Source organism: Salmo trutta, chromosome 12 (assembly GCF_901001165.1).
Source record: "Salmo trutta chromosome 12, fSalTru1.1, whole genome shotgun sequence".
Taxonomy (NCBI): Eukaryota; Metazoa; Chordata; class Actinopteri; order Salmoniformes; family Salmonidae; genus Salmo; species Salmo trutta.
In genome coordinates, this window is record NC_042968.1 from 33,674,797 (window position 1) to 33,698,580 (window position 23,784).

The following is a 23,784-nucleotide window of genomic DNA, read 5'->3' on the forward strand; positions in this document are numbered from 1 at the left end:
GTGCATTTTGGATTACATCCTTTTGTAACCATAAACCATGTAAATACTTCATATTTTCACTATTTCAGACACATATTTCATGGTATATGACAGGTTATCAATGAGAAGTTGTGATCTTTCAATTAGATGTTCTGCTATCTATTATTATTTCTAGGTGCACCAATAAAAATTAGAAGGAAGGTCTTTGTCTAAGTTAATGATTTATTTCATACCAACAGTTGGTTTCCTTACATGATATACAATACATGATGTGTATGTTCATATCTACTGTTACTGTTTTTCATTCTGATGAGGATGAATCAAAGCGGAAAAGTGATTGGATTTGCAGAGTCATCAACCTGAAGGAATTCTGTGATTTCTTGTATATTTTTTTTTACCCTACCTAAATCGAATGACATGGTAAAAAAGAAGTTAATTACCAACTCAATTAAATGTTATCAAAACTAGACATTGAACTGACACCTGTGCTCAGTGTTCTGGTCTTTGTACACACAAAGCACCCACTATCATAACCACAGTATCTATAGGTACAAAAATAGTAGACTATTGTAGAAAACACACACCAAAAAATATATGACTTATTGTCACATACACCAGATAGGGGCAGTGAAATGTGTTGTTTTACAGGGTCAGCCATAGTAGTACGGTGTCCCTGGAGCTAATTAGGGTTAAGTGCCTTGCTAAAGTGCACATCAACAGATTCTTCACCTTGTCGGCTCAGTTATTCGAACCAGCAATCTTTTGCTTACTGGCCCAACACTCTTATCGCTAGGCTACCTGCCGCCCCATGGGTTAAACCCAATAGGTTTATATGCACCAACAAGTAAATAGAGTGAATAATCAATCACAGCGTTAACTAGTAATAAGTAGAGAGCATTCATAGATGATCATATCTACTACAGTAATATCTCTCTCCTCTGGGGCTCACGCTCTGTAGCAGAGGAAGTTCATCCTCTCCTCACAGTTCCTGGTTCCCCAGTGCTCTTCATCTCTGGTCAGGGTCCCACAGTGGAGGTATTGGGCGGGGCAGTGGGGCAGCTTCCTGCTGGTCCAGGCCTGGTACTCCAGGTGGTCCCTGTTCACCCACAGCCATTCTCTGGCCAGGAAGATCAGACCCGTCCACACATGGTCGGTCTGGGCGGCCTCTATCTTGCTCTGGACCTGGAGATGTTCAGTCTCAGAGAGCAGGCTGGGGAGGTCGGTGTAGTAATCCCTGCAGTACTCCAGAGCCTCCTCCTACGTCTTCATCTCCTGAACTAGGATCAGCTTCTCCTTGTAGCATAAGAAGGAGAATGTCCGGGAGCAAAGCGAATCCATCCATCTCATATCCCACTGTACCATGACACAGTCCTCAATGCCACCAGCATTGTTTGGTTCTCCTGACTTCCAAAACCTAAATGCTGAGTTCTCTCCTCCTGACCATGTCCATCCTGTTGGGTCGTTAGCATCTCTGTGCAAACCAATCCAGGTCCAATCACCCCTTGAAATGGGAAGGAGCTGATCTACTTCTTCCTGGTTGCTGATGAAGGCCAGATCAGTGTAGTGCTCATGACAGTACTGCTGAGCCTCTGACCAGGTCTTCTCTTCAGACACATAGTGATATTCTCCGAGTTTACCTTCCTCATAGGTTTCCTGATTGGTCACATCCTCTTTCCTCACCTTCTCTAAACAAATTGGAGGACAGCATCAGAGGGGAGAGACTTTGAAAGTGGATGTGAGGATTCAGGGTAAGACGATATAGTAAGGGCCCTGTACACACATTGCCTAAAAAGGAACACCACAGTCAAATAACGCCTGCATCTTTTAATCAAATTCTACCCAGGAGCTTCAGAAAATCTGACGGTCCAAAGAACACAAATAAACTTTAACCAAAGTTGACATGTAAATTCCTCCAACAGAGAATCAGTAGCGAGTTCAGAGAACTCAATATTCTTGACCATATTTGATCCTACATGTTTAACCTCAATCAGGGCTGTAGTGGTGCCTGGAGAAGTGGGTATACTCTCATTTTGCCAAACGGCTCATCCGGCGAAGGAAAGGCACCCTGCGTGGAAAAGTTATATGAGAAACAGTGACATACACTCTGAATGACCTAAAATTATAAATCCCATATTGGTCTTTCACAGTCAGACCAACCCAAGCTGTACTGTTCATATTGGTCTTTCACAGTCAGACCAACCCAAGCTGTACTGTTCATATTGGTCTTTCACAGTCAGACCAACCCAAGCTGTACTGTTCATATTGGTCTTTCACAGTCAGACCAACCCAAGCTGTACTGTTCATATTGGTCTTTCACAGTCAGACCAACCCAAGCTGTACTGTGCAAGTAGGCTAATAGTAGGCCTACTATTTAAACAGATAAATGAGGCTGCCAACTGAGTCACAAATTCACAGGTTTCAGATTTTTCCCCATTTCTATAAGGTTTTCGTTCTGTCACACTTTATTTCTTACAGAAAACAACGTAATTGTATTATCTAAGTCCATAACAATGCTTAAACCACATCAGGAGACCACTTTTGAGGTTTGAGTGTAGTTACCCTTTAATTCTAGTGTGCAGGCACTTAGCACTATTGATTGGTTAGAGGTGTTTCTGTAGAGCATGAGATGGATTCGGCTATTTCAGCCACACCCATTGCTGACAGGTGTATAAAATCAAGCACACAGCCATGCAATCTCCCTAGACAAACATTGGCAGTAGAACGGCCTTATTGAAGAGCTCAGTGACTCAACGTGGCACCGTCATAGGATGCCATCTTTCCAACAAGTCAAATTTCTGCCCTGCTAGAGCTGCCCCGGTCAACTGTAAGTGCTGTTATTGTGAAGTGGAAATGTCTAAGAGCAACAACGGCTCAGCCGCGAAGTGGTAGGCTACACAACCTCAAAGAATAGGACCACCGAGTGCTGAAGCGCGTAACGCATAAAAATCGTCTGTCCTCGGTTGCAACACTCACTGCCGAGTTCCAAAGTGCCTCTGGAAGCAACATCAGCACAAGAACTGTTTGTCGTGAGCTTTACCAAAAGGTTGTTGGATGGAATCCCTGAACTGACAAGGTAAAAATCTGTAGTTCTGCCCCTGAGCAAGGTAGTTAACCCACTGTTCCCCAGGCCCTCCGCACCTCTCTGATTCAGAGGGGTTGGGTTAAATGCGGAAGAGACATTTCAGTTGAATGCATTCAGTTGTACAACTGACTAGGTATCCCCCTTTCCGTTCATGAAATGTGTTTCCATGGCTGGGCAGCCTCACACAAGCCTAAGATCACCATGCACAATGCCAAGCATTGGCTGGAGAGGTGTAAAGCTCGTCGCCATTGGACTCTGGAGCAGTGGAAATGCGTTCACCATCGGACAGTCTGACGGATGAATCTGCATTTGATAGATGCCAGGAGAACGCTACCTGACCGAATGGATAGTGCTAACTGTAAAGTTTAGTTGAGGAGGAATAATGGGGATGTTTTTCATGGTTTGGGCTAGGCCCCTTAGTTCCAGTGAAGGGAAATCTTAATGGTGCAGCATACAATGAAATTCTATACGATTCTGTGCTTTTAACTTTGTCGAGAACATTTTGGGGAAAGGCCCTTTCCTGTTTCAGCATGACAATGCCACCTTGCACAAAGCGCGGTCTATACAGAAATTGTCTGTCGAGATCGGTGTGGAAGAACTTTACTGGCCTGCACAGAGCCCTGACCATCGAACACCTTTGGGATGAATTGGAATGCCGACTGCGAGCAAGGCCTAATCATCCAACATCAGTGCCCGACCTCACTAATGCTTTTGTGGCTGAATGGAAGTCTAGTGGAAAGCCTTCCCAGGGGAGTAGAGGTTGTTATAGCAGCAAAGTGGGGACCAACTCCATATTAATGCCCAAGATTTTGTAATGAGATGTTCAACGAGCAGATGTCCACATACACTACATGACCAAAAGTATCTTTCTGACAGGTAGGCATAGGCTACTTTGTAGCTAATTAACATTTAATAGAGAAGGTTTTTGGGAAAGCCTTTCCATCTACCAGAATACGGTTAGACCTATCATTAGCTGCTATATTTTTCCTGTTCCTTAATTGTTTGAAACCTGGACGTTTTACTTCATATTATGAGGCATGTCTTATCTTGCTTCAAAGTAGTCTATAGTCAAAATCTCTACATAGAACGTGGAGGCAATTATTTTTATAAAGATTTACTTACATGCATTCTCCTGTTCTATTGGTTTTCTTTCAACGTAAAGGCATTATGCTAATCATATTAGCAACCAATGACAGTTGTTGCATCTTTAAATCCTCCTTTTTCTAATGGATATTTCCATATTTGACCATGAAAGCTTGCATGTGGGGTGTGGATTTTAGAACGGTGTTTTCCCGCAAATTGCATTTTGAAACATTCACATGTAGGCCTACCGCAGTTTGCACATCGCTGTGCCTAAAATGTGAAGAAATAATAGTTCAACATTTTATGCTGATCTGTTCCATCAGCCCTATTAATTGATACGGCACAAACCTCCACTACACTACTTTGATAAGTACCAGTGGGGATTAAGAAGTGAGCATATGCAATGACCACTGAAAAATAAGTGGGTATAAGGCGTATACTTGCGTATACCCTACACTACATCACTGACCTCAATGTGGGTGTGGAATAGTAACGTGGAATATAGCATATGATTTCATCATAAACCATTTGTATGTATGATTAACTTGTCAAAATAGGACAAAACTTCAGATTGCTGTACTTGTTAAACATTTTGCTACAATAAAACAACTGAAATAGAATGCCCTATGATAACATAGGTTACTTGTTTGTAATTAACTTGTAGGTGAAGCCATAAGAACAGGGACACTTTTCAACAGTATTCTGTAATAACGACACTTTAACCCAGATGTACAACATGGGACTAGGAGGCCGCAGGCATATTTATATCAAAATAACGCCACCAAAAATATTGTTTTGAGCATACTACAAGAACATGGTACTTGCTTACTGAGCAGCAAGAGGAGCTGCCCCTCCATACCTTCAGGCTATGCTCAAACCCTACACCCCAACCCAAGCACTATGTTCTGCCACCTCTGGTCTCTTGGCCCTCCCACTCCTACAGGAGGGCAGCTCCCGCTCAGCCCAGTCCAAGCTCTACTTTGTCCTAGAACCCCAATGGTGGAACCAGCTTCCACCTGAAGCTAGGACAGCAGAGTCCCTGCCCATCTTCAGAAAAAATCTAAAACCCTACCTCTTCAAATAGCATCTTAAATAATCCTACAGCAACCCCCCACCCCCCCCAAAAAAGGACTTTCATTAATTTACACTAGATTTTTCCCCCCCTTACTAGCTCTGACCTAGCTGATAGCTACTTTATATATGAAAAATGTACTTACTGTGATATGTAGTTCTCCCACCTAGCTACAGTATCTTAAGACAAATGCAATAACTAAGTCACTCTGGATAAGAGGGTCTGCTAAATGACTCAAATGTAAAAAAATATTTAAAAAATTAAATGGTGTAATTTACATTTTTTATTGAGGGGGACAAACATGACATTTATTTTCACTACCCCATCTTTGATTGTCAGTATTAATGATACAAAAGGCAACTGATGCAATGTAGGTGATAAAACAACAAATATCAGAATTCAGATGAATCCTGCAAACTATGATTTACAAAAGTAACTGTGCTGGAAATGTTTAACGTTTGTGCTTTTCTAAGAACTAATTTCTGTGTTCTATTCATGTGATTTTCTAATAACCGTTTATGTTCATACAAGTGACTGACTGAATCCTCACTATCAGTAGCTACAATTTGGCAGTACGCCCAGACCTTTGTTTTGAGAACAAAAGATCTGTTTCAAGGTCTTGGCTTAGAGAGAAGAAGCCTTGAGGTATTGGTCTGTCACGTTATGAACCAGTATTGGTCGGTCACATGAAACAAAACGGTAAGGATGAATTAATTATGCAAGTATAACTTGTCTGTGTATAGCCATATATAAGACAACAGTTGGGACTGCCCCAGCAGAGCTCCTGATTGACATGTGTACTATAGTGCATTGAGTTGGTTGGAACCTCTCAGGCGCGCTGATAATAAAGGATGATTCATTTAAAGTTGACTTAGTGTCCCTGGTGGTCATTTCCATGACATGGTGGTGAATTTCCACAACATAACCTTTCATCTTTACAAAATTATGCATATCATTGCTTTATTCAATACAGCGAGAAAACTCAAGGTGACATTGATGGTTTGCCAGTTCTACAGACAATGTATGCAAATTACTGTAGAATGAATAATAAATTACCCATAAAAATAAATCCTTATGAGAGCAAAGAGTTTATTCGATGGAGAAGGCTCCTAATATGAATACAATACGCTCACATTTTTTCAAATGAACTCTTTACAAAAGTGTGCATCGAGAGTTGCTCTGTTGTGCCACCCTGTGTCAGAAGTAGAGGTGTCAAAGCTCAACCCCCCTCTGCTTGAAGAGCTCCTCTAGGTGTCTCTCCAGTGCTCGGTTGGTCCCCCTCAGTCCTCTCACTACCTGGGCTGACCACACAAAGTACTCCTGAACACGCTCTGCCGACCAACCTGGCAACCACAACACAGATTTAAATATAAGATATGGGACGGGGGTAAAGAGAGGGACAGTCAGACAACCAGAGAAGGAAGCAAGTAAAGAGAAGCAACGAGCCAGAGAGAGAGTTAGAAAATAAAGATCAGTTTCCCCAGTTCAGAGAAATTAGTCATTGAAGTTGTTAGGTTTATGTCCCACCCTGCATCCTGATTTACCAGCTTCTAACCACTAGATGGTGCTGCTCTTGCTATTATTTATTTTTTAAGAATCAGTCACTCACATTTGTGGCACAAATCCAATGCAAGTCAATGGTACCTATATTAGCATTTTCACACAGTAACAACATTGAGTTACACAATATATATATCATTTTTTAGACACTTTATGATTTGGACATGATGAGTGAAAATGCTAATAAAGATACCATTCCCATGCATTGGATGTGCCAAAAATGCTAAAAAAGTTAGCATTTGAAATGGTGGATAACAAAACCAAAGCATGGATTGCTGTCATACCTTGTCCATCAACTGCTTAGTCATTTAAGTTAACTTCTGACAACATTTACCATCCCGCAGTAGCGGCCATGATTTAGCAGCAGATGCATATAGCAGACAAGCTGACATGTCATGTCTCAAAATCAATATCCATCTTACCTCTATATTGTTTTACGTCCTGTGGATTCAGGAAGATAGATGACTAGTTCAACAGAAAAGTGAGCCTATCAGGTAATTAACTCCCACACAGCTTCTAGCCTAGTTAACACAATGCTGTGCAATTTTCCTTATTTTGACCACTTTTTCTCTCTGGCCTCCATTGACTTAGTCACACATTTTGGCCATCCTACAAGAGTAAAAACTCCAATAACCTTTGAATGGTGAAATGGGGTTTATATGTTAGTGAAATGGGGTTTGGACCATTGGTTCTCTCATAGGATAACCAACACAATTAACATATTTTACACAGAGGGTCTAAATATGCTTTTTTGATTGGACACCCTACAATCAATCACCTGTGGGAGTGCAGCGGTTCAGGTCCCTCAGGTTGTATAGTTTGTCAGCCAGTTTGACCAGTTTGGCCTGCTGGCTGGCATGAGGTGCATGCTCCACCTGCTGCCGTTTCCTCTCCTGCTTGGATAGCGCCTTGTCATCTGTCACTTCCTGAACGATTCGAGCCACCGTTTGCCCAAAGATGGCCTGTAGCTCTCCTATGCTGGTGTCAGTGTCCTCCACTGTGTCATGGAGCAAAGCTGCCTGAGGACAGTTGGAAAACACAAATATCAGTCATGACCTTCCTGTTAACACAAACTTGTAACACAAATGTTGAATGTTTTCATGAGCTTAACATTGCCCATTGACTTGTCTATACTTAATAATATAATTTAAATATGTTTTAAAATATTGCCCTCCAGGAACCAGTATGCAAGAAAGTATTTTGAGTTTGTCTGATACATAAAACACTTACTTGCAAAACTTCAATGTCTGTGATCCCACCTTCATGGCTCAGGATCCTTGCCACGCCTGCAAAATTATGAACACGGCAAATGTAACTGCAGATATCCATGCACTGAAGTCCGAGTAGTGAGAGAGTTATTTCTAAGGACCTCTCTCAATAATGGACTAGAGGCTAACGTTACTCCTTATTGTCCAAGGACCTTGCATGTTTAGAGGCCAATTGGCCCTTGCAGCCAAAACCGCCATCTAAACATGAATCAATTCTCAATTACAGTAAATTTCTAGAAACAAACTTTTATATCAAAAATAATTTCCCAAATGCAAAACATACACTTACTGTACACTGTTTTAACAGGTTAACACATGCAGCTGACAGCATCTTTCAGTGACAACAGATGCAGACAGCTAATTAGCACATGAACGCCTGTCTTCAGTAAACAAGCGCTGTACCATGGAGATAAGACCGTGTGGGAACACTTACCCTAAAAAGGTGTGTAGTACTTTTACCTTTTGTGTTAAAAAAATGTCTAGCTAATCTGAAATATATGTTCCAAAACCGTACCGCAAAAGATGCGTTTTAACGTTCAGAACAAGCGTCGGGGCTCGTAACAAAACTTCCCCGGTCAGAAGATACTAGCTATCATCAATAGGCGCTAATGGTAGCTAGTTAGGCTTTCATAGACGCTAACTAGCTAGCATCTGTTAAGATTGTTTTTATAACAACTGTACCTATTGGGTGGTTGATATATGGTGTTTGTTCCGCGTCTTTACGTCGTTGATAGCGGTGCTTTTCAGCAGCGAAGTTGACAGTCTCCAACAGAATGACCGATTCTGAACTCATGCTGTAAAAGTAGTTACTAACACACTACAAACGGCACATTATTACTAACGTTCGGTCGCAGATCTCACCGGTCATTTGTGCGTCAGTGCCTTCTCTTTAAATGTCCGTAGTCAGACAAGGTCTCGCAACATTTCATCCGCTTCTACAGAAGCAAGGGTAACATAATGCATTGGGATAAAATGTGTGCATCCTTGCGAAACAATATAAATACGAATGAGCCTTACCTTTATATATTTTGTGTTTTTTTTTATAGCAGTATTCCTTTCTAGGGAGTTTTTCCTAGACACCGTGCTTCTACACCTGCATTGCTTGCTGTTTGGGGTTTTAGGCTGGGTTTCTGTACAACACTTTGAGATATCAGCTGATGTAAGAAGAGCATTATAAATACATTTGATTTGATTCATAATGGAGCGTAAATCAATACTTAGTCCTAATGTCCATGTGTTCATTAGAGACAAGAACGTTTTTGCATAAAGTCCCCATTATGAACAGGGGTATGTTTGAATGTCATGATCAGGGGCTGGATTTGTCTAGGAAGCAGAGACTTGTGGACATGTGGATGAACGGGTAGGCTACCCCAAGTAGTACGTACCAGGCCTGGACTGGGGGAAAGCTTCCCCACTGCCCCGCCCACCACCTCCACTGTGCGACCCTGATCAGAGAGGTAGAGCACTGGCGAACAAGGGACTGTCAGGAGAGAAGGAACTTTATCTGCTGCGTAAAATTATTTGGCAAGTCATCATGTTAGATCCAATCATTGATCCAAATCAGGAAAAATCTATACCAAAATGTTGTAATAGGCTTATGATTTTAAAAATATTGTATTTTTTTGGGGGGGGGGGGGATTATTGTCAGAAAGAAGTTGCAAAAATGTAATAGTTTGCCCCCAAAAATGATCAACTTGATCAGTATTTTGGCATCAAAAACATGTATTTTAGACATCTTTTTTATGTGTGTTTTCCTATGTAAGGAGGACATCTAAATTGTTTTTAGTAGTATTTTGTTTGACCTTTCTGGCTACATTTGAAAAGATAACCAAATGGTTACCTACCCTGCCTTTCTAACGTCTTCGAAAGCCAAGTTAACAGATTACCAACCATTTCGAATCCCACCATACCTTCTCCGCTATGCAATCTGGTTTCAGAGCTGGTCATGGGTGCACCTCAGCCACGCTCAAGGTCCTAAACGATATCATAACAGCCATCGATAAGAGACATTACTGTGCAGCCGTATTCATCGACCTGGCTAAGGCTAACGACTCTGTCAATCACAACATTCTTATTGGCAGACTCAACAGCCTTGGTTTCTCAAATGGTTGCCTCGCCTGATTCACCAACTACTTCTCAGATAGAGTTCAGTATGTCAAATCTGAGGGCCTGTTGTCCGGACCTCTGGCAGTCTCTATGGGGATGCCACAGGGTTCAATTCTTGGGCCGACTCTCTTCTCTGTATACATCAATGATGTCGCTCTTGCTGCTGGTGATTCTTTGATCCACCTCTACGCAGACGACACCATTCTGTATACATCTGGCCCTTCTTTGGACACTGTGTTAACTAACCTCCAGACGAGCTTCAATGCCATACAACACTCCTTCCGTGGCCTCCAACTGCTCTTAAATGCAAGTAAAACAAAATGCATCCTCTTCAACCGATCGCTGCCTGCACCTGTCCACCCGTCCAACATCACTACTCTGGACGGTTCTGACTTAGAATATGTGGACAACTACAAATACCTAGGTGTCTGGCTAGACTGTAAACTCTCCTTCCAGACTTACATTAAACATCTCCAATCCAAAATTAAATCTAGAATCGGCTTCCTATTTCGCAACAAAGCATCCTTCACTCATGCTGCCAAACATACCCTCGTAAAACTGACCATCCTACCGATCCTCGACTTCGGTGATGTCATTTACAAAATAGCCTCTAATACTCTACTCAACAAATTGGATGCAGTCTACCACAGTGCCATCCGTTTTGTCACCAAAGCCCCATATACCCACACCACTGCAACCTGTACGCTCTCGTTGGCTGGCCCTCGCTTCATACTCGTCGCCAAACCCACTGGCTCCAGGTCATCTACAAGTCTCTGCTAAGTAAAGACCCACCTTATCTCAGTTCACTGGTCACTGGTCACGTCACCCCGCTCCTCCGCACACTCCACTGGCTTCCAGTTGAAGCTCGCATCTGCTACAAGACCATGGTGCTTGCCTACGGAGCTGTGAGGGGAACGGCACCTCCGTACCTTCAGGCTCTGATCAGGCCCTACACTCAAACAAGGGCACTGCGTTCATCCACCTCTGGCCTGCTGGCCCCCCTACCTCTGCGGAAGCACAGTTCCCGCTCAGCCCAGTCAAAACTGTTCGCTGCTCTGGCACCCCAATGGTGGAACAAGCTCCCTCACGACGCCAGGACAGCGGAGTCAATCACCATCTTCCGTAGACACCTGAAACCCCACCTCTTTAAGGAATTCCTGGGATAGGATAAAGCAATCCTTCTGACCCCCCCCCCCCAAAAAAAAAGATATAGATTTACTATTGTAAAGTGGTTGTTCCACTGGATATCATAAGGTGAATGCACCAATTTGTAAGTCGCTCTGGATAAGAGCGTCTGCTAAATGACGTAAATGTAAAATGTAAATGTCACCATAGCAGCACCCACCCATAGCACGCGCTCCAGCAGGTATGTCTCACTGGTCACCCCCAAAGCCAATTCTTCCTTCGGCCGCCTCTCCTTCCAGTTCTCTGCTGCCAATGACTGGAACGAACTGCAAAAATCACTAAAGCTGGAGTCTCTTACCTCCCTCACTAGCTTTAAGCACCAGCTGTTAGAGCAGCTCACAGATCACTGCACCTGTACATAGCTCATATGTAAATAGCCCATCAAATCTACCTCATCCCCATACTGTATTTATTTATTTATCTTGCTCCTTTGCACCCCAGTATCTCTACTTGCACATTCATCTTCTGTACATTCTACCATTCCAGTGTTTAATTGCAATATTGTAATTACTTCTCCACCATGGCCTATTTATTGCCTTACCTCTCTTATCCTACCTCATTTGCACATGCTGTATATAGATTTTTCTACTGTATTATTGATTGTATGTTTGTTTATTCCATGGGTAACTCTGTGTTGTTGTATGTGTCGAACTGCTTTGCTATATCTTGGCCAGGTCGCAGTTGCAAATGAGAACTTGTTCTCAACTAGCTTACCTGGTTAAATAAAGGTGAAATAAATAAATACAAAATGAACCATACAATTAATGGGCATCAATGGCAGTTTGTAGCAGTAATAGGAGTTAGTCAAACATTTCAATCAGTAATGTTGCTCTAATATTATAAATTACTTTACACCTGCCTTCTGTTACCTATATCCTTTCACAGGTTCTATCAAAAAGCCCAGCACTGCACCAGCAAAACACTCCAACACTGTTTTGCTAGCACAGACTGGAAAATGTTCCGGGATTCATCCAATGGCATTGAGGAGTACACCACTTCAGTCATCGGCTTCATCAATAAGTGCATCGACGACGTCGTCCCCACAGTGACCGTACGTACAGGGCCTTGCAAAAGTATTCATCCCCCTTGGCGTTTTTCTTATTTTGTTGCATTACAACCTGCAATTTAAATTGATTTTTATTTGGATTTCAAGTAACGGACATAAACAAAATAGCCCAAATTGGTGAAGTGAAATTAATAAAATTACTTGTTTAAAAAAATTCTCTGCACAATAAACAAACAATTTCGCACAAAGACATGGGGGGAACAGAGGGTTAAATACACAACATGTAATGAGGGAAATTGAGACCAGGTGTGTGAGAAGACAAGACAAAACAAATGGAAAATTAAAAGTGGATCGATGATGGCTAGAAGACCGGCGACGCCGACCGCCGCCCGAACAAGGAGAGGAACCGATTTCGGCGGAAGTCGTGACACAGAGGTTCACCTCCAGCAGGACAATGACCCTAAGCATACTGCTAAAGCAACACTCGAGTGGTTTAAGGGGAAACATTTATATGTCTTGGAATGGCCTAGTCAACGCCCAGACCTCAATCCAATTGAGAATCTGTGGAATGACTTAAAGATTGCTGTACACCAGCGGAACCCATCCAACTTGAAGGAGCTGGAGCAGTTTTGCCTTGAAGAATAGGCAAAAATCCCAGTGGCTAGATGTGCCAAGTTTATAGAGACATACCCCAAGAGACTTGCAGCTGTAATTGCTGCAAAAGGTGTCTCTACAAAGTATTGACTTTGGAGGGGTAAATAGTTATGCACGCTCAAGTTTTCAGTTTTTTTGTCTTATTTCTTGTTTGTTCCACAATAAAAAATATTTTGCATCTTCAAAGTGGTAGGTATGTTGTGTAAATCAAATGACACGAACCCCCCAAAATTCCAGGTTGTAAGGCAACAAAATAGGAAAAATGCCAAAGGGGTGAATACTTTCGCAAGCCACATATCCCAACCAGAAGCCATGGATTACAGGCAACATCCGCATCAAGCTAAAGTCTAGAGTTGCTACTTTCAAGGACCGGGACACTAATCCGGATGCCTATAAGAAATTCCGCTATGCCTTCAGACAAACCATCAAACAAGCAAAGTGTCAATACAGGATTAAGATTGAATCCCACTACACTGGCTCTGACGCTTGTCGGATGTGGCAGGGCTTGAAAACTATTACAGACTACAAAGGGAAACCTAGACTCGATCTTCCCAGTGACGCAAGCCTACCAGACGAGCTAAATGCCTTTTATGCTCACTTCGAGGCAAGCAACACTGAAGCATGCATGAGAGCACCAGCTGTTCTGGATGACTGTGTGATAACGCTCTTGGTAGCCGATGTGAGCAAGACCTTTAAACAGGTCAACATTCACAAAGCCGCGGAGCCAGATGGATTACCAGGACGTGTATTCAAAGCATGCGCAGACCAACTGGCAAGTGTCTTCACTGACATTTTCAACCTCTCCCTTACTGAGTCTGTAATACCTACATGTTTCAAGCAGACCACCATAGTCCCTGTGCCCAAGGAAGTGAAGGTAACCTCTCCCTCAATGTGATCAAGACAAAGGAGCTGATCGTAGACTACAGGAAAAGGCAGGCCGAACAGGCCCCTATTAACATTAACGGGGCTATAGTGGAGCGGGTCGAGAGTTTCAAGTTCCTTGGTGTCCACATCACCAACGATCTATCATGTTCCAAACACACCAAGACAGTCGTGAAGAGGGCACGACAAAACCTTTTTTCCCTCAGGAGACTGAAAAGATTTGGCATGGGTCCCCAGATCCTCAAAAAGTTCTACAGCTGCACCATCGAGAGCATCCGGACCGGTTGCATCACCGACTGGTATGGCAACTGCTCGGCATTTCACCATAAGATGCTACAGAGGGTAGTGCGTATGGCCCAGTACATCACTGAGTTAAGTTAATATTAATCTATAATGTGGTGGCTAATTTCTGCATTACCAAATGAGGAGAGTTACAAACACACCAGTCTGAGTTAAACTACATCTTTAATACTTGACTCTGTTAATCACCACATCCTCATCGGCAGACTCAGTAGCCTTGGTTTCTCAAACGATTGCGTCGCCTGGTTCACCAACTACTTCTCTGACAGAGTTCAGTGTGTCAAATCGGAGGGCCTACTGTCTGGACCTCTGGCAGTCTCTATGGGGGTACCACAGGGTTCAATTCTTGGGCCAACTCTTTTCTCTGTATACATAAATGATGTCGCTCTTGCTGCTGGTGAATCTCTGATCCACCTCTACGCAGCCGACACCATTCTGTATACTTCTGGCCCTTCTTTGGACACTGTGTTAACAACCCTCCAGACGAGCTTCAATGCCATTCAACTCTCCTTCCGTGGTCTCCAACTGCTCCTAAACACAAGTAAAACTAAATGCATGCTCTTCAACCGATCGCTGCCTGCACCTGCCCGCCTGTCCAGCATCACTTCTCTGGACGGTTCTAACTTAGAATTTGTGGACAACTACAAATACCTAGGTGTCTGGTTAGACTGTAAACTCTCCTTCCAGACTCACATCAATCATCTCCAATCCAAAGTGAAATCTAGAACTGGCTTCCTATTTCGCAACAAAGCATCCTTCACTCATGCTGCCAAACATACCCTCGTAAAACTGACCATCCTACCAATCCTCGACTTCGGCGACATCATTTACAAAATAGCCTCCAATACCCTACTCAACAAGCTGGATGCAGTCTATCACAGTGCCATCCGTTTTGTCACCAAAGCCCCATATACTACCCACCACTGCGACCTGTACGCTCTCGTTGGCTGGCCTTCGCTTCATAATCGTCGCCAAACACATTGGCTCCAGGTCATCTACAAGACCCTGCTAGGTAAAGTCCCCCCTTATCTCCGCTCACTGGTCACCATAGCAGCACCCACCTGTAGCACGCGCTCCAGCAGGTATATCTCTCTGGTCACCCCTAAAGCCAACTCCTCCTTTGGTCGTCTCTCCTTCCAGTTCTCAGCTGCCAATGACTGGAACGAACTACAAAAATCTCTGAAACTGGAAACACTTATCTCCCTCACTAGCTTTAAGCACCAGCTGTCAGAGCAGCTCACAGATCTCTGCACCTGTACATAGCCCATCTTTAATTTAGCCCAAACTACTACCTCTTCCCCTACTGTATTTATTTATTTTATTTATTTTGCTCCTTTGCACCATATTATTTATATTTTAACTTTGAACTTTCTTCAAACTACAAATCTACCATTCCAGTGTTTTTCTTGCCATACTTTATTTACTTTGCCACCATGGCATTTTTTGCCTTTACCTCCCTTATCTCACATCATTTGCTCACATTGTATATAGTCTTATTTTTTTCTACTGCATCATTGATTGTATGTTGTTTTACTCCATGTGTAACTCTGTGTTTTTGTATGTTGTCGAACTGCTTTGCTTTATCTTGGCCAGGTCGCAATTGTAAATGAGAACTTGTTCTCAACTTGCCTACCTGGTTAAATAAAGGTGAAATAAAAAAAAAAATACTTAAGATACTTTTGCAAAAGCACTTGACCTTCAATGATGCCATTGATAAAGGTGACTACACCTTCAATACAAAGAGCTTTTATACTCAAGGTCCACCCCTCTCAACGTACATGACAAACCACATATACATAGAATGGGTCACAAGGTTAAGTTTTGTATGAAAATATATCTATAACACACAGCAGACAGCAACTGCTATCTCAACAGTGTTCATTATATAGACCAGTGTCTGGTCTCCCTAGAACCGTCCCTCCCTGGTACGGTATTGAACAGAACTATTAGCTCATGTCCTCTGGAATGCTTTTTAGGCGTTCTTATCAAAATACATCATAAATCTCCTCTGTCAGTGCTATCTCATAGAGGCTCATCCTCAGTAAGACACCTCTTGTTCCCACTCCTGGACAAGCTCAATGAGGGGAGTGACCTGCGCACAGACATTGTGGAGACAAATAATTGTTTCCCCATTAATCACGCCATCCCTTCACATGGTTTAAGAATAGGTAAAGACACATTCACATGAAGACAAGTCTGACCTCTCCCCTCTCTGGGCCCCAAGTGACAGCCCCAGCTAAGGGAAACGTGCAACTGAAAGACACCAGAGTCCAAAGGACACTTCCTAATGACAAGTATCTCACATAAGCATATTATACTAATAAAACATCTTAATTATCTATGTTACCCAACTAGTTCTGATTCATCCACCACAATAATCTCTGGTGTACAATATCAGTAACTCAACAACAACAAAAGCAAAGCGATACACAAGGACACTTCCCAGACAACAAGTTTCCCAGATCACCATCTGTCTCTCCGTCCCCTCCTTCCGTAACCATCTCTCTCTCCCTCCTTCTGAGCATTTTGGATTACATCCTTTTGTAACCATAAACCATATAAATACTTAATAACTGTCTTTTTTACTGTTGTATTTATTTCTTTACTTATCTATTGTTCACCTAATATCTATTTTTTACTTAAAAATCACACTGTAAGGCCTGTAAGTAAGCATTTCACTGTAAGGTCTACATACACCTGTTGTATTCGGTGCATGTGACAAATAAACTTTGATTTAACTATTTTCACTATTTCAGAGAAACATTTCATTGTATAACCACAGCATCTATAGGTACAATAATAGTAGACTATTGTAGAAAACACACACCCAATAGGTGTATATGCACCAACAAGTAAATAGAGTGAATAATCAATCACAGCATTAACTAGTAATAAGTAGAGAGCATTCATAGATGATCATATCTACTACAGTAATATCTCTCTCCTCTGGGGCTCACGCTCTGTAGCAGAGGAAGTTCATCCTCTCCTCACAGTTCCTGGTTCCCCAGTGCTCTTCATCTCTGGTCAGGGTCCCACAGTGGAGGTATTGGGCAGGGCAGTGGGGCAGCTCCCCGCCAGACCAGGCCTGGTACTCCAGGTTGTCCCCGTTCACCCACAGCCATTCTCTGGCCAGGAAGATCAGACCCGTCCACACATGGTCGGTCTGGGCGGCCTCCATCTTGCTCTGGGCCTGGAGATGTTCAGTCTCAGAGAGCAGGCTGGGTACTCCAGAGCCTCCTCCCACATCTTCATCTCCTGAGCCAGTAGCAGAAGGGGAATTGCCAAAAGCACTGCGCATCATGCCATGTCATTACCATGGCAACAGTCTTCCTTACTATCATGATCATCTGGCTCTCCTGACCCCAAAAACCTTCTCTCCTCCTGACCATCTGCAGCCTGTTGGCTCATTAGTATCTATAGATTTCTCTGGTTGCTGATGAAGGCCAGGTCAGTGTAATGCTCACGGCAGTATAGCTAAGCCTCTGACCAGATTCATGGATGACTGACAGTAGTAATCTCTTTGCAGACCAGAGACCACTGCACACAGATCAGTGATGAGGCGCCCAGTGAAACTGCTCATCCTTTTTATGATGCCCCAGTGCTTAGAGTGTGGAGTGGAGCCCACCATGGGTTGTGACTAGATGGTATACAGCTACGGTCCCTGCTGCTGCTCTTATGACCACCAGGACCTTTCTTTTATCACGAGTACCCCAGCCATCAATAAGAGTGCTTCCTATATTCACCTGAACACACAGGCTACCAATTAGTAGGGATGGAGGAAAAAAGATAGGTACAGTATCACAATATTATAGTTGCTTCTTTTATATCGGCAGGTAGCCTAGTGGTTAGAGCGTTGGACTAGTAACCCAAAAGGTTGCAAGCTCGAATCCCCGAGCTGACAAGGTAAAAATATGTCGTTCTGCCCCTGAACAAGGCAGTTAACCCACTGTTCCTAGGCCGTCATTGAAAATAAGAATTTGTTCTTAACTGACTTGCCTAGTTAAATAAAGGTAAAATAAAATATCGATACTGTAACTCCAAGTATCGATTTATATCAAATTATTATTTTATTTTGTATTCTTGTTTGTTAAAGCTAGCTATCGTTAGTAAGGTTTACCTGCGCCAAAATGTAGCTATTTATCATCCTACAGCTAGTTGCCCATCTACTTTTGAAATGTTTTAAATGGTTAGCGAACATGTTTTGAGCACTTTCACATCCAAAACTTATTTTCTCACGGATTTCTCTTGTCCAGCAGTGTGGTTGGAACGCCTAATGGCAATAACATTGCAGTATCGAATCAGAATACATATAGAATTGTGATACGTATAGAATCACACTGCATATCGTATTAGCACCTAAGTACCATGATATATCGTATCGTGAGGTCTCTGGCAATTTCCAGCCCTACCAATTAGATGCCTAGTATGCTCTCACCTGTACACAAGTGGACCAGGACCACCTGTCAGAGCACTTTCCTAACTCAACATGTGCACACACACGATACCAACTACACACTCCTCTTACCTAAACAGGAAGACTGCAGTCAAATCACTTGTGTATCTTCTAAGTAAACTCTACCCAAAATGATGGAAAATTTCAGATGGAAAAGGACAGTAACCAAAGCTTGCATGTAAATATTTATTTGGGCTTATCCAAGCTTTTGGCAGCTGCTGCTGACCCTTCAGCACACACTCTAACCTTCATTTCAGCTTAAAAATAGAAATAAACTCAGCAAATAAAGAAACGTCCCTTTTTCAGGACCCTATCTTTCAAAGATAATTTGTAAAAATCCAAATAACTTCACAGATCTTCATTGTAAAGGGTTTAAACACTGTTTCCCATGCTTGTTCAATGAACCATAAACAATTAATGAACATGCACCTGGAACGGTCGTTAAGACACTAACAGCTTACAGACGGTAGGCAATTAAGGTCACAATTAAGGTCAAAACTTAGGACACTAAAGAGGCCTTTCTAATGACACTGAAAAAACCCAAAATAAAGATGCCCAAGGTCCCTGCTCATCTGCGTGAATGTGCCTTAGGCATGCTGCAAGGAGGCATGAGGACTGCAGATGTGGCCAGTGCAATAAATTGCAATGTCCGTACTGTGAGACGCCTAAGACAGCGCTACAAGGAGACAGGACGGGCAGCTGCTTGTCCTCGCAGTGGCAGACCACGTGTAACAACACCTGCACAGGATCGGTACATCCGAACATCACACCTGCGGGACAGGTACAGGATGGCAACAACAACTGCCCGAGTTACACCAGGAACGCACAATCCCTCCATCAGTGCTCAGACTGTCCGCAATAGGCTGAGAGAGGCTGGACTGAGGGCTTGTAGGCCTGTTGTAAGACAGGTCCTCACCAGACATCACCGGCAACAACGTCGCCTATGGGCACAAATCCACCGTCGCTGGACCTGACAGAACTGGCAAAAAGTGCTCTTCACTGACAGGTCGTGGTTTTGTCTCACCAGGGGTGATGGTCGGATTTGCGTTATCATCGAAGGAATGATCGTTACACCGAGGCCTGTACTATGGAGCGGGATCGATTTGGAGGTGGAGGGTCCGTCATGGTCTGGGGCGGTGTGTCACAGCATCATCGGACTGAGCTTGTCGTCATTGCAGGCAATCTCAAAGCTGTGCGTTACAGGGAAGACATTCTCCTCTCTCATGTGGTACCCTTCCTGCAGGCTCATCGTGACATGACCCTCCAGCATGACAATGCCACCAGCCATACTGCTCATTCTGTGCGTGATTTCCTGCAAGACAGGAATGTCAGTGTTCTGCCATGGCCAGCGAAGAGCCCAGATCTCAATCCCATTGAGCACGTCTGGGACCTGTTGGATCAGAGGGTGAGAGCTAGGGCCATTCCCCCCAGAAATGTCCGGGAACTTGCAGGTGCCTTGGTGGAAGAGTGGGGTAACATCTCACAGCAAGAACTGTGAAATCTGGTGCAGTCCATGAGGAAGAGATGCACTGCAGTACTTAATGCAGCTGGTGGCCACACCAGATACTGACTGTTACTTTTGATTTTGACCCCCCCCATTTGTTCAGGGACACATTATTCAATTTCTGTTAGTCACATGTCTGTGGAACTTGTTCAGTTTGTCTCAGTTGTTGAATCTTGTTATGTTCATACAAATATTTACACATGTTAAGTTTGCTGAAAATAAACGCAGTTGACAGTGAAAGGACGTTTATTTTTTTGCTGAATTTAGCAAATTTTTTGCTCATCAATTTTGACATTGCCATTCGCGTTCTATGGTTTTCTAGGAACAAACATGTCCACAGTGGTTTAAAAGTACCCAATTGTCATACTTGAGTAAAAGTAAAGATACTTTAAAAGAAATTGTCTCAAGTAAAAGTGAAAGTCACCCAGTAAAATACTACTTGAATAAAAGTCTAAAAGTATTTGGTTTTAAATATACTTAGGAATCAAAATGAAAAGTAAAAGTATAAACAATTTAAAATTCCTTATATTAATCAACTGAGACGGCACAATGTTTTAAACATTTTTTTTATACGGAAAGCCAGGGGCAACTACAAAGCTCAGACATAATTTACAAACTAAGCATTTGTGTTTAGTGAGTCTGCCAGATCAGAGGCAGTAGGGATGACTAGGGAGGTTCTCTTGATAAGTGTGTGAATTAGAAAATGTTCCTGTCCTGCTAAGCATTCAAAATGTAACGAGTACTTTTGGGTGTCCGGGAATTGTAGTGGAGTAAAAGTTAAGTACAGATACCCAAAAAACTACTTAAGTAGTACTTTAAAGTATTTTTACTTAAGTACTTTACACCACTGGACATACATAAGGTTTACATCCTACAAAAAAGGTCTGTGTGTAAATGACTGTGACCACTTCCGATATTAATTGATGCTGGTCTTTCTATGCTGTATCTGTTACAGGCCTCAGAAAGGGTGTCTGAGTCGGCCTGCTGTAGATAAAGGAAAACGGACATCGAAGTTTGTCGAGCTATGTGTCAGTTCTAATGCTTTTTTTATTCCTTTGCCAAATATTCTCTTGTTCAATCATGTCCCAATTCAATTACATATTTCTCATTAAACTTCAATACATCAGGTAGAATAATTATTCACAGTAAACATCATAAAATTAATTCAATGACATTTGACCTTCTTTATCTTGTGACGCTGTAAGAAGCTCTCTGTATAGATGAGAGTTCTTTTCAAGCTTGTGTTGCTTTCTCAGGTGGGCTGGCATTCTTTTGACCACTTCATGACAGCCTGTCATGGGGAAAGGCCTGGAGTGATGATTGTTTTTAGCCTTGCTGCTGCTGCCACCATGTCTGCTTGGTGCTCCGAGGCCGAATGTGCAGACTGGGCCTCCTCTCTGCCCCACTCATGGACCTGCCGCAGGTGACGAGGTAGGTGAATGACGGTGACTTGACAGCCATCCACCGGACACCTCTTTTGTCCTCGCCTTTGTGTTTTGGGTTTGTTTTGAGTCTTTGGTCCACACCTGTAAACATATTATTGACAACAAAGAAGAGAACATGGTTATGATGGAGACCGGTGATGATGTTGGAATTAAGATGAAGAAGGTTTGCTCTGCTAGGGACCTGGTGCATCTAAATGGTCAAAAAGAGGATCTTCAGGATAAAGGAAAGAAACATGGTGAGTGCTGGATGCTGCCAACTTGGTATTTGCTTTCAAAAATCCATTTTTCCACCACATTAGTACAAATGATTTTTATATAGCTCCATCATTGATAGGTAATAGGGAGAGGCTACGGTGCCCATTGGATAGTTGGTTTCTTTGGGGTCTTTAGTCCGTTGATCTTGGTGGTTTTCAGCAGAAAATGTCACCGTCTCCAACAATGTAACCGAATCTGAACTCATAGTAGCAAGTTGCATACATTAACTTGATTTATTTGCGATAATGCCGCGGGGAAAAAAACTGGGAAAGTATGTGTACTTTATGAAATACAATTTTGCACCAGCATGCTAGGGTGGCTAATGCGTGTTCACTCATGTTAGAAACTCTGAAATGTTCCACTTGCTAACCGAGAAGAAAGAATCGGATCCTGAGTTTCCCACTTGGGTTTGTACCAGAATCAACCAATAGGAAGCTTTACGCAAATAACTTTAGTTCATTTTAAGTCACAGGTCCCGAGTTTCCTACATGACATGAACGCAGCATAATACCCAGGAACACTAGTCCCAGATGTGCATATCGCCTTTAGCCATTTAGGCTGCAGCAGTCTGTTGTTTACCGCTGGCTGAAAAAGGGGATGCAATGTCAGGAAGTAGCATTAGCCACTCTAGCATGTTGGTGGGAAATGGTGTTTCATAAAGAATATTATGAAACAACATGAAACACGCATATATATATATATATATATATATTTTTTTATCAAACCTTCTTCAAACCTTCTCACCATTAAATCAAATTAAGGAGGAAATCACCGCCTTTGCAGCCTGAATGGAGAATGTTTTATGTACGAACCGGCCACAGGCTTATAGCCAGCTGCAAACAATGCCTTTGGACATTAAAGATTTTTTTATTTTTATTAACATGAAACAACTCAATATCGCCATCTGCCGGCCTTTGGGCTAGAAAACAATATGATTGATATGATCTACTGTACGACATTGTATCTCAAAATTGCCAGGAGGAACATACAGACTGCAGGCATTCAAGTCAGTGAATGTTTGAAACTGAATTGAATTGTAAGTACATCTACATAGTGACCTATAGTACCAGTCAAAAGTTTGGACACACCTACTCATTCAAGGGGTTTTCTATGGAACCATGTAGTAACCAAAAAAGTGTTAAATAAATCTAAATATAATTTAGATTTTTCAAAGTAGCCACCCTTTGCCTTAATGACAGCTTTGCACAATATTGGCATTCTCTCAACCAGCTTTTTTTCTTCTTCTTTTAAAACTTTATTTAAATCGGCAAGTCAGTTAAGAACAAAATCTTATTTACAGTGACGACCTGCCAAAAGGCCTGCCAAAAGGATGGGGGCTGGGATTAAAAATATTATTAAATTAAATAGAAATATAGGACAAAACACACATCATGACAAGAGAGACAACACAACACTACATAAAGAGAGACCAAAGACGACAACATAGCATGGCAGCAACACATGAAAACACAGCATGGTAGCAACACATGACAACAACAGCTTAATTTCATTTCGATTAACAGGTGTGCCTTGTTAAAAGTTGGTGGAATTTCTTTCCTTCTTAATGCGTTTGAGCCAATCAGTTGTCTTGTAGGGTTGGCATACAGAAGATAGCCCTATTTGGTAAAAGACCAAGTCCATATTATGGCAAGAACAGCTCAAATAAGCAAAGCGAAATGACAGCCCATCATTATTTTAAAACATGAAGGTCAATCAATCTGGAAAATTTCAAGAACTTTTGAAGTTTCTTCAAGTGGAGTCTCAAAGACAATCAAGCGCTATGATGAAACTGGCTCTCACAGGACCCCACAGGAAAGGAAGACCCAGAGTTACCTCTGCTGCAGAGGATAAGTTCATTAGTTAGCCCCAGAAATTGCCGCCCAAATAAATGCTTCAGAGTTCAAGTAACAGACACATCTCAACAACTGTTCAGAGGGGACTGTGTGAATC

General features: G+C 42.5%; 2 protein-coding genes across 2 annotated transcripts; both read right to left on the bottom strand.

Annotated features, from left to right (window-relative positions):
* Positions 1-924: 924 nt before the first annotated feature.
* LOC115204766 (snaclec stejaggregin-B subunit beta-1-like) lies at positions 925-5,001 on the bottom strand. Its single transcript, XM_029770472.1, has 3 exons — positions 4,974-5,001; positions 1,507-1,664; positions 925-1,161 (listed from the first exon to the last, which is right to left on the bottom strand). The coding sequence occupies exons 1-3, from the start codon at positions 4,999-5,001 to the stop codon at positions 925-927; spliced, it is 423 nt and encodes a 140-aa protein (XP_029626332.1).
* A 480-nt stretch (positions 5,002-5,481) lies between these two features.
* On the bottom strand, positions 5,482-8,931 carry LOC115203391 (guanosine-3',5'-bis(diphosphate) 3'-pyrophosphohydrolase MESH1). The gene is made up of 4 exons (XM_029768054.1): positions 8,726-8,931; positions 8,007-8,062; positions 7,555-7,795; positions 5,482-6,559 (listed from the first exon to the last, which is right to left on the bottom strand). Exons 1-4 carry the CDS (start codon positions 8,835-8,837, stop codon positions 6,429-6,431), a joined length of 540 nt encoding a protein of 179 aa, XP_029623914.1. The 5' UTR covers positions 8,838-8,931; the 3' UTR covers positions 5,482-6,428.
* Positions 8,932-23,784: the final 14,853 nt, after the last annotated feature.

Excerpts from the sequence above, each read along its gene's own strand:
- LOC115204766 (XM_029770472.1), bottom strand. The coding sequence starts at position 5,001 with ATGGAGGGGCAGCTCCTCTTGCTGCTCA. Across the intron at positions 1,665-4,973 it reads GCAGCTCCTCTTGCTGCTCA|AGAAGGTGAGGAAAGAGGAT; the intron begins GTAAGCAAGTAC and ends CAATTTGTTTAG. Across the intron at positions 1,162-1,506 it reads TCATCAGCAACCAGGAAGAA|GTCCAGAGCAAGATAGAGGC; the intron begins GTAGATCAGCTC and ends GAACATCTCCAG.
- LOC115203391 (XM_029768054.1), bottom strand. The coding sequence starts at position 8,837 with ATGAGTTCAGAATCGGTCATTCTGTTGGAGACTGTCAACTTCGCTGCT. Across the intron at positions 8,063-8,725 it reads ATATATCAACCACCCAATAG|GCGTGGCAAGGATCCTGAGC; the intron begins GTACAGTTGTTA and ends ATAATTTTGCAG. Across the intron at positions 7,796-8,006 it reads CAGACATTGAAGTTTTGCAA|GCAGCTTTGCTCCATGACAC; the intron begins GTAAGTGTTTTA and ends AACTGTCCTCAG.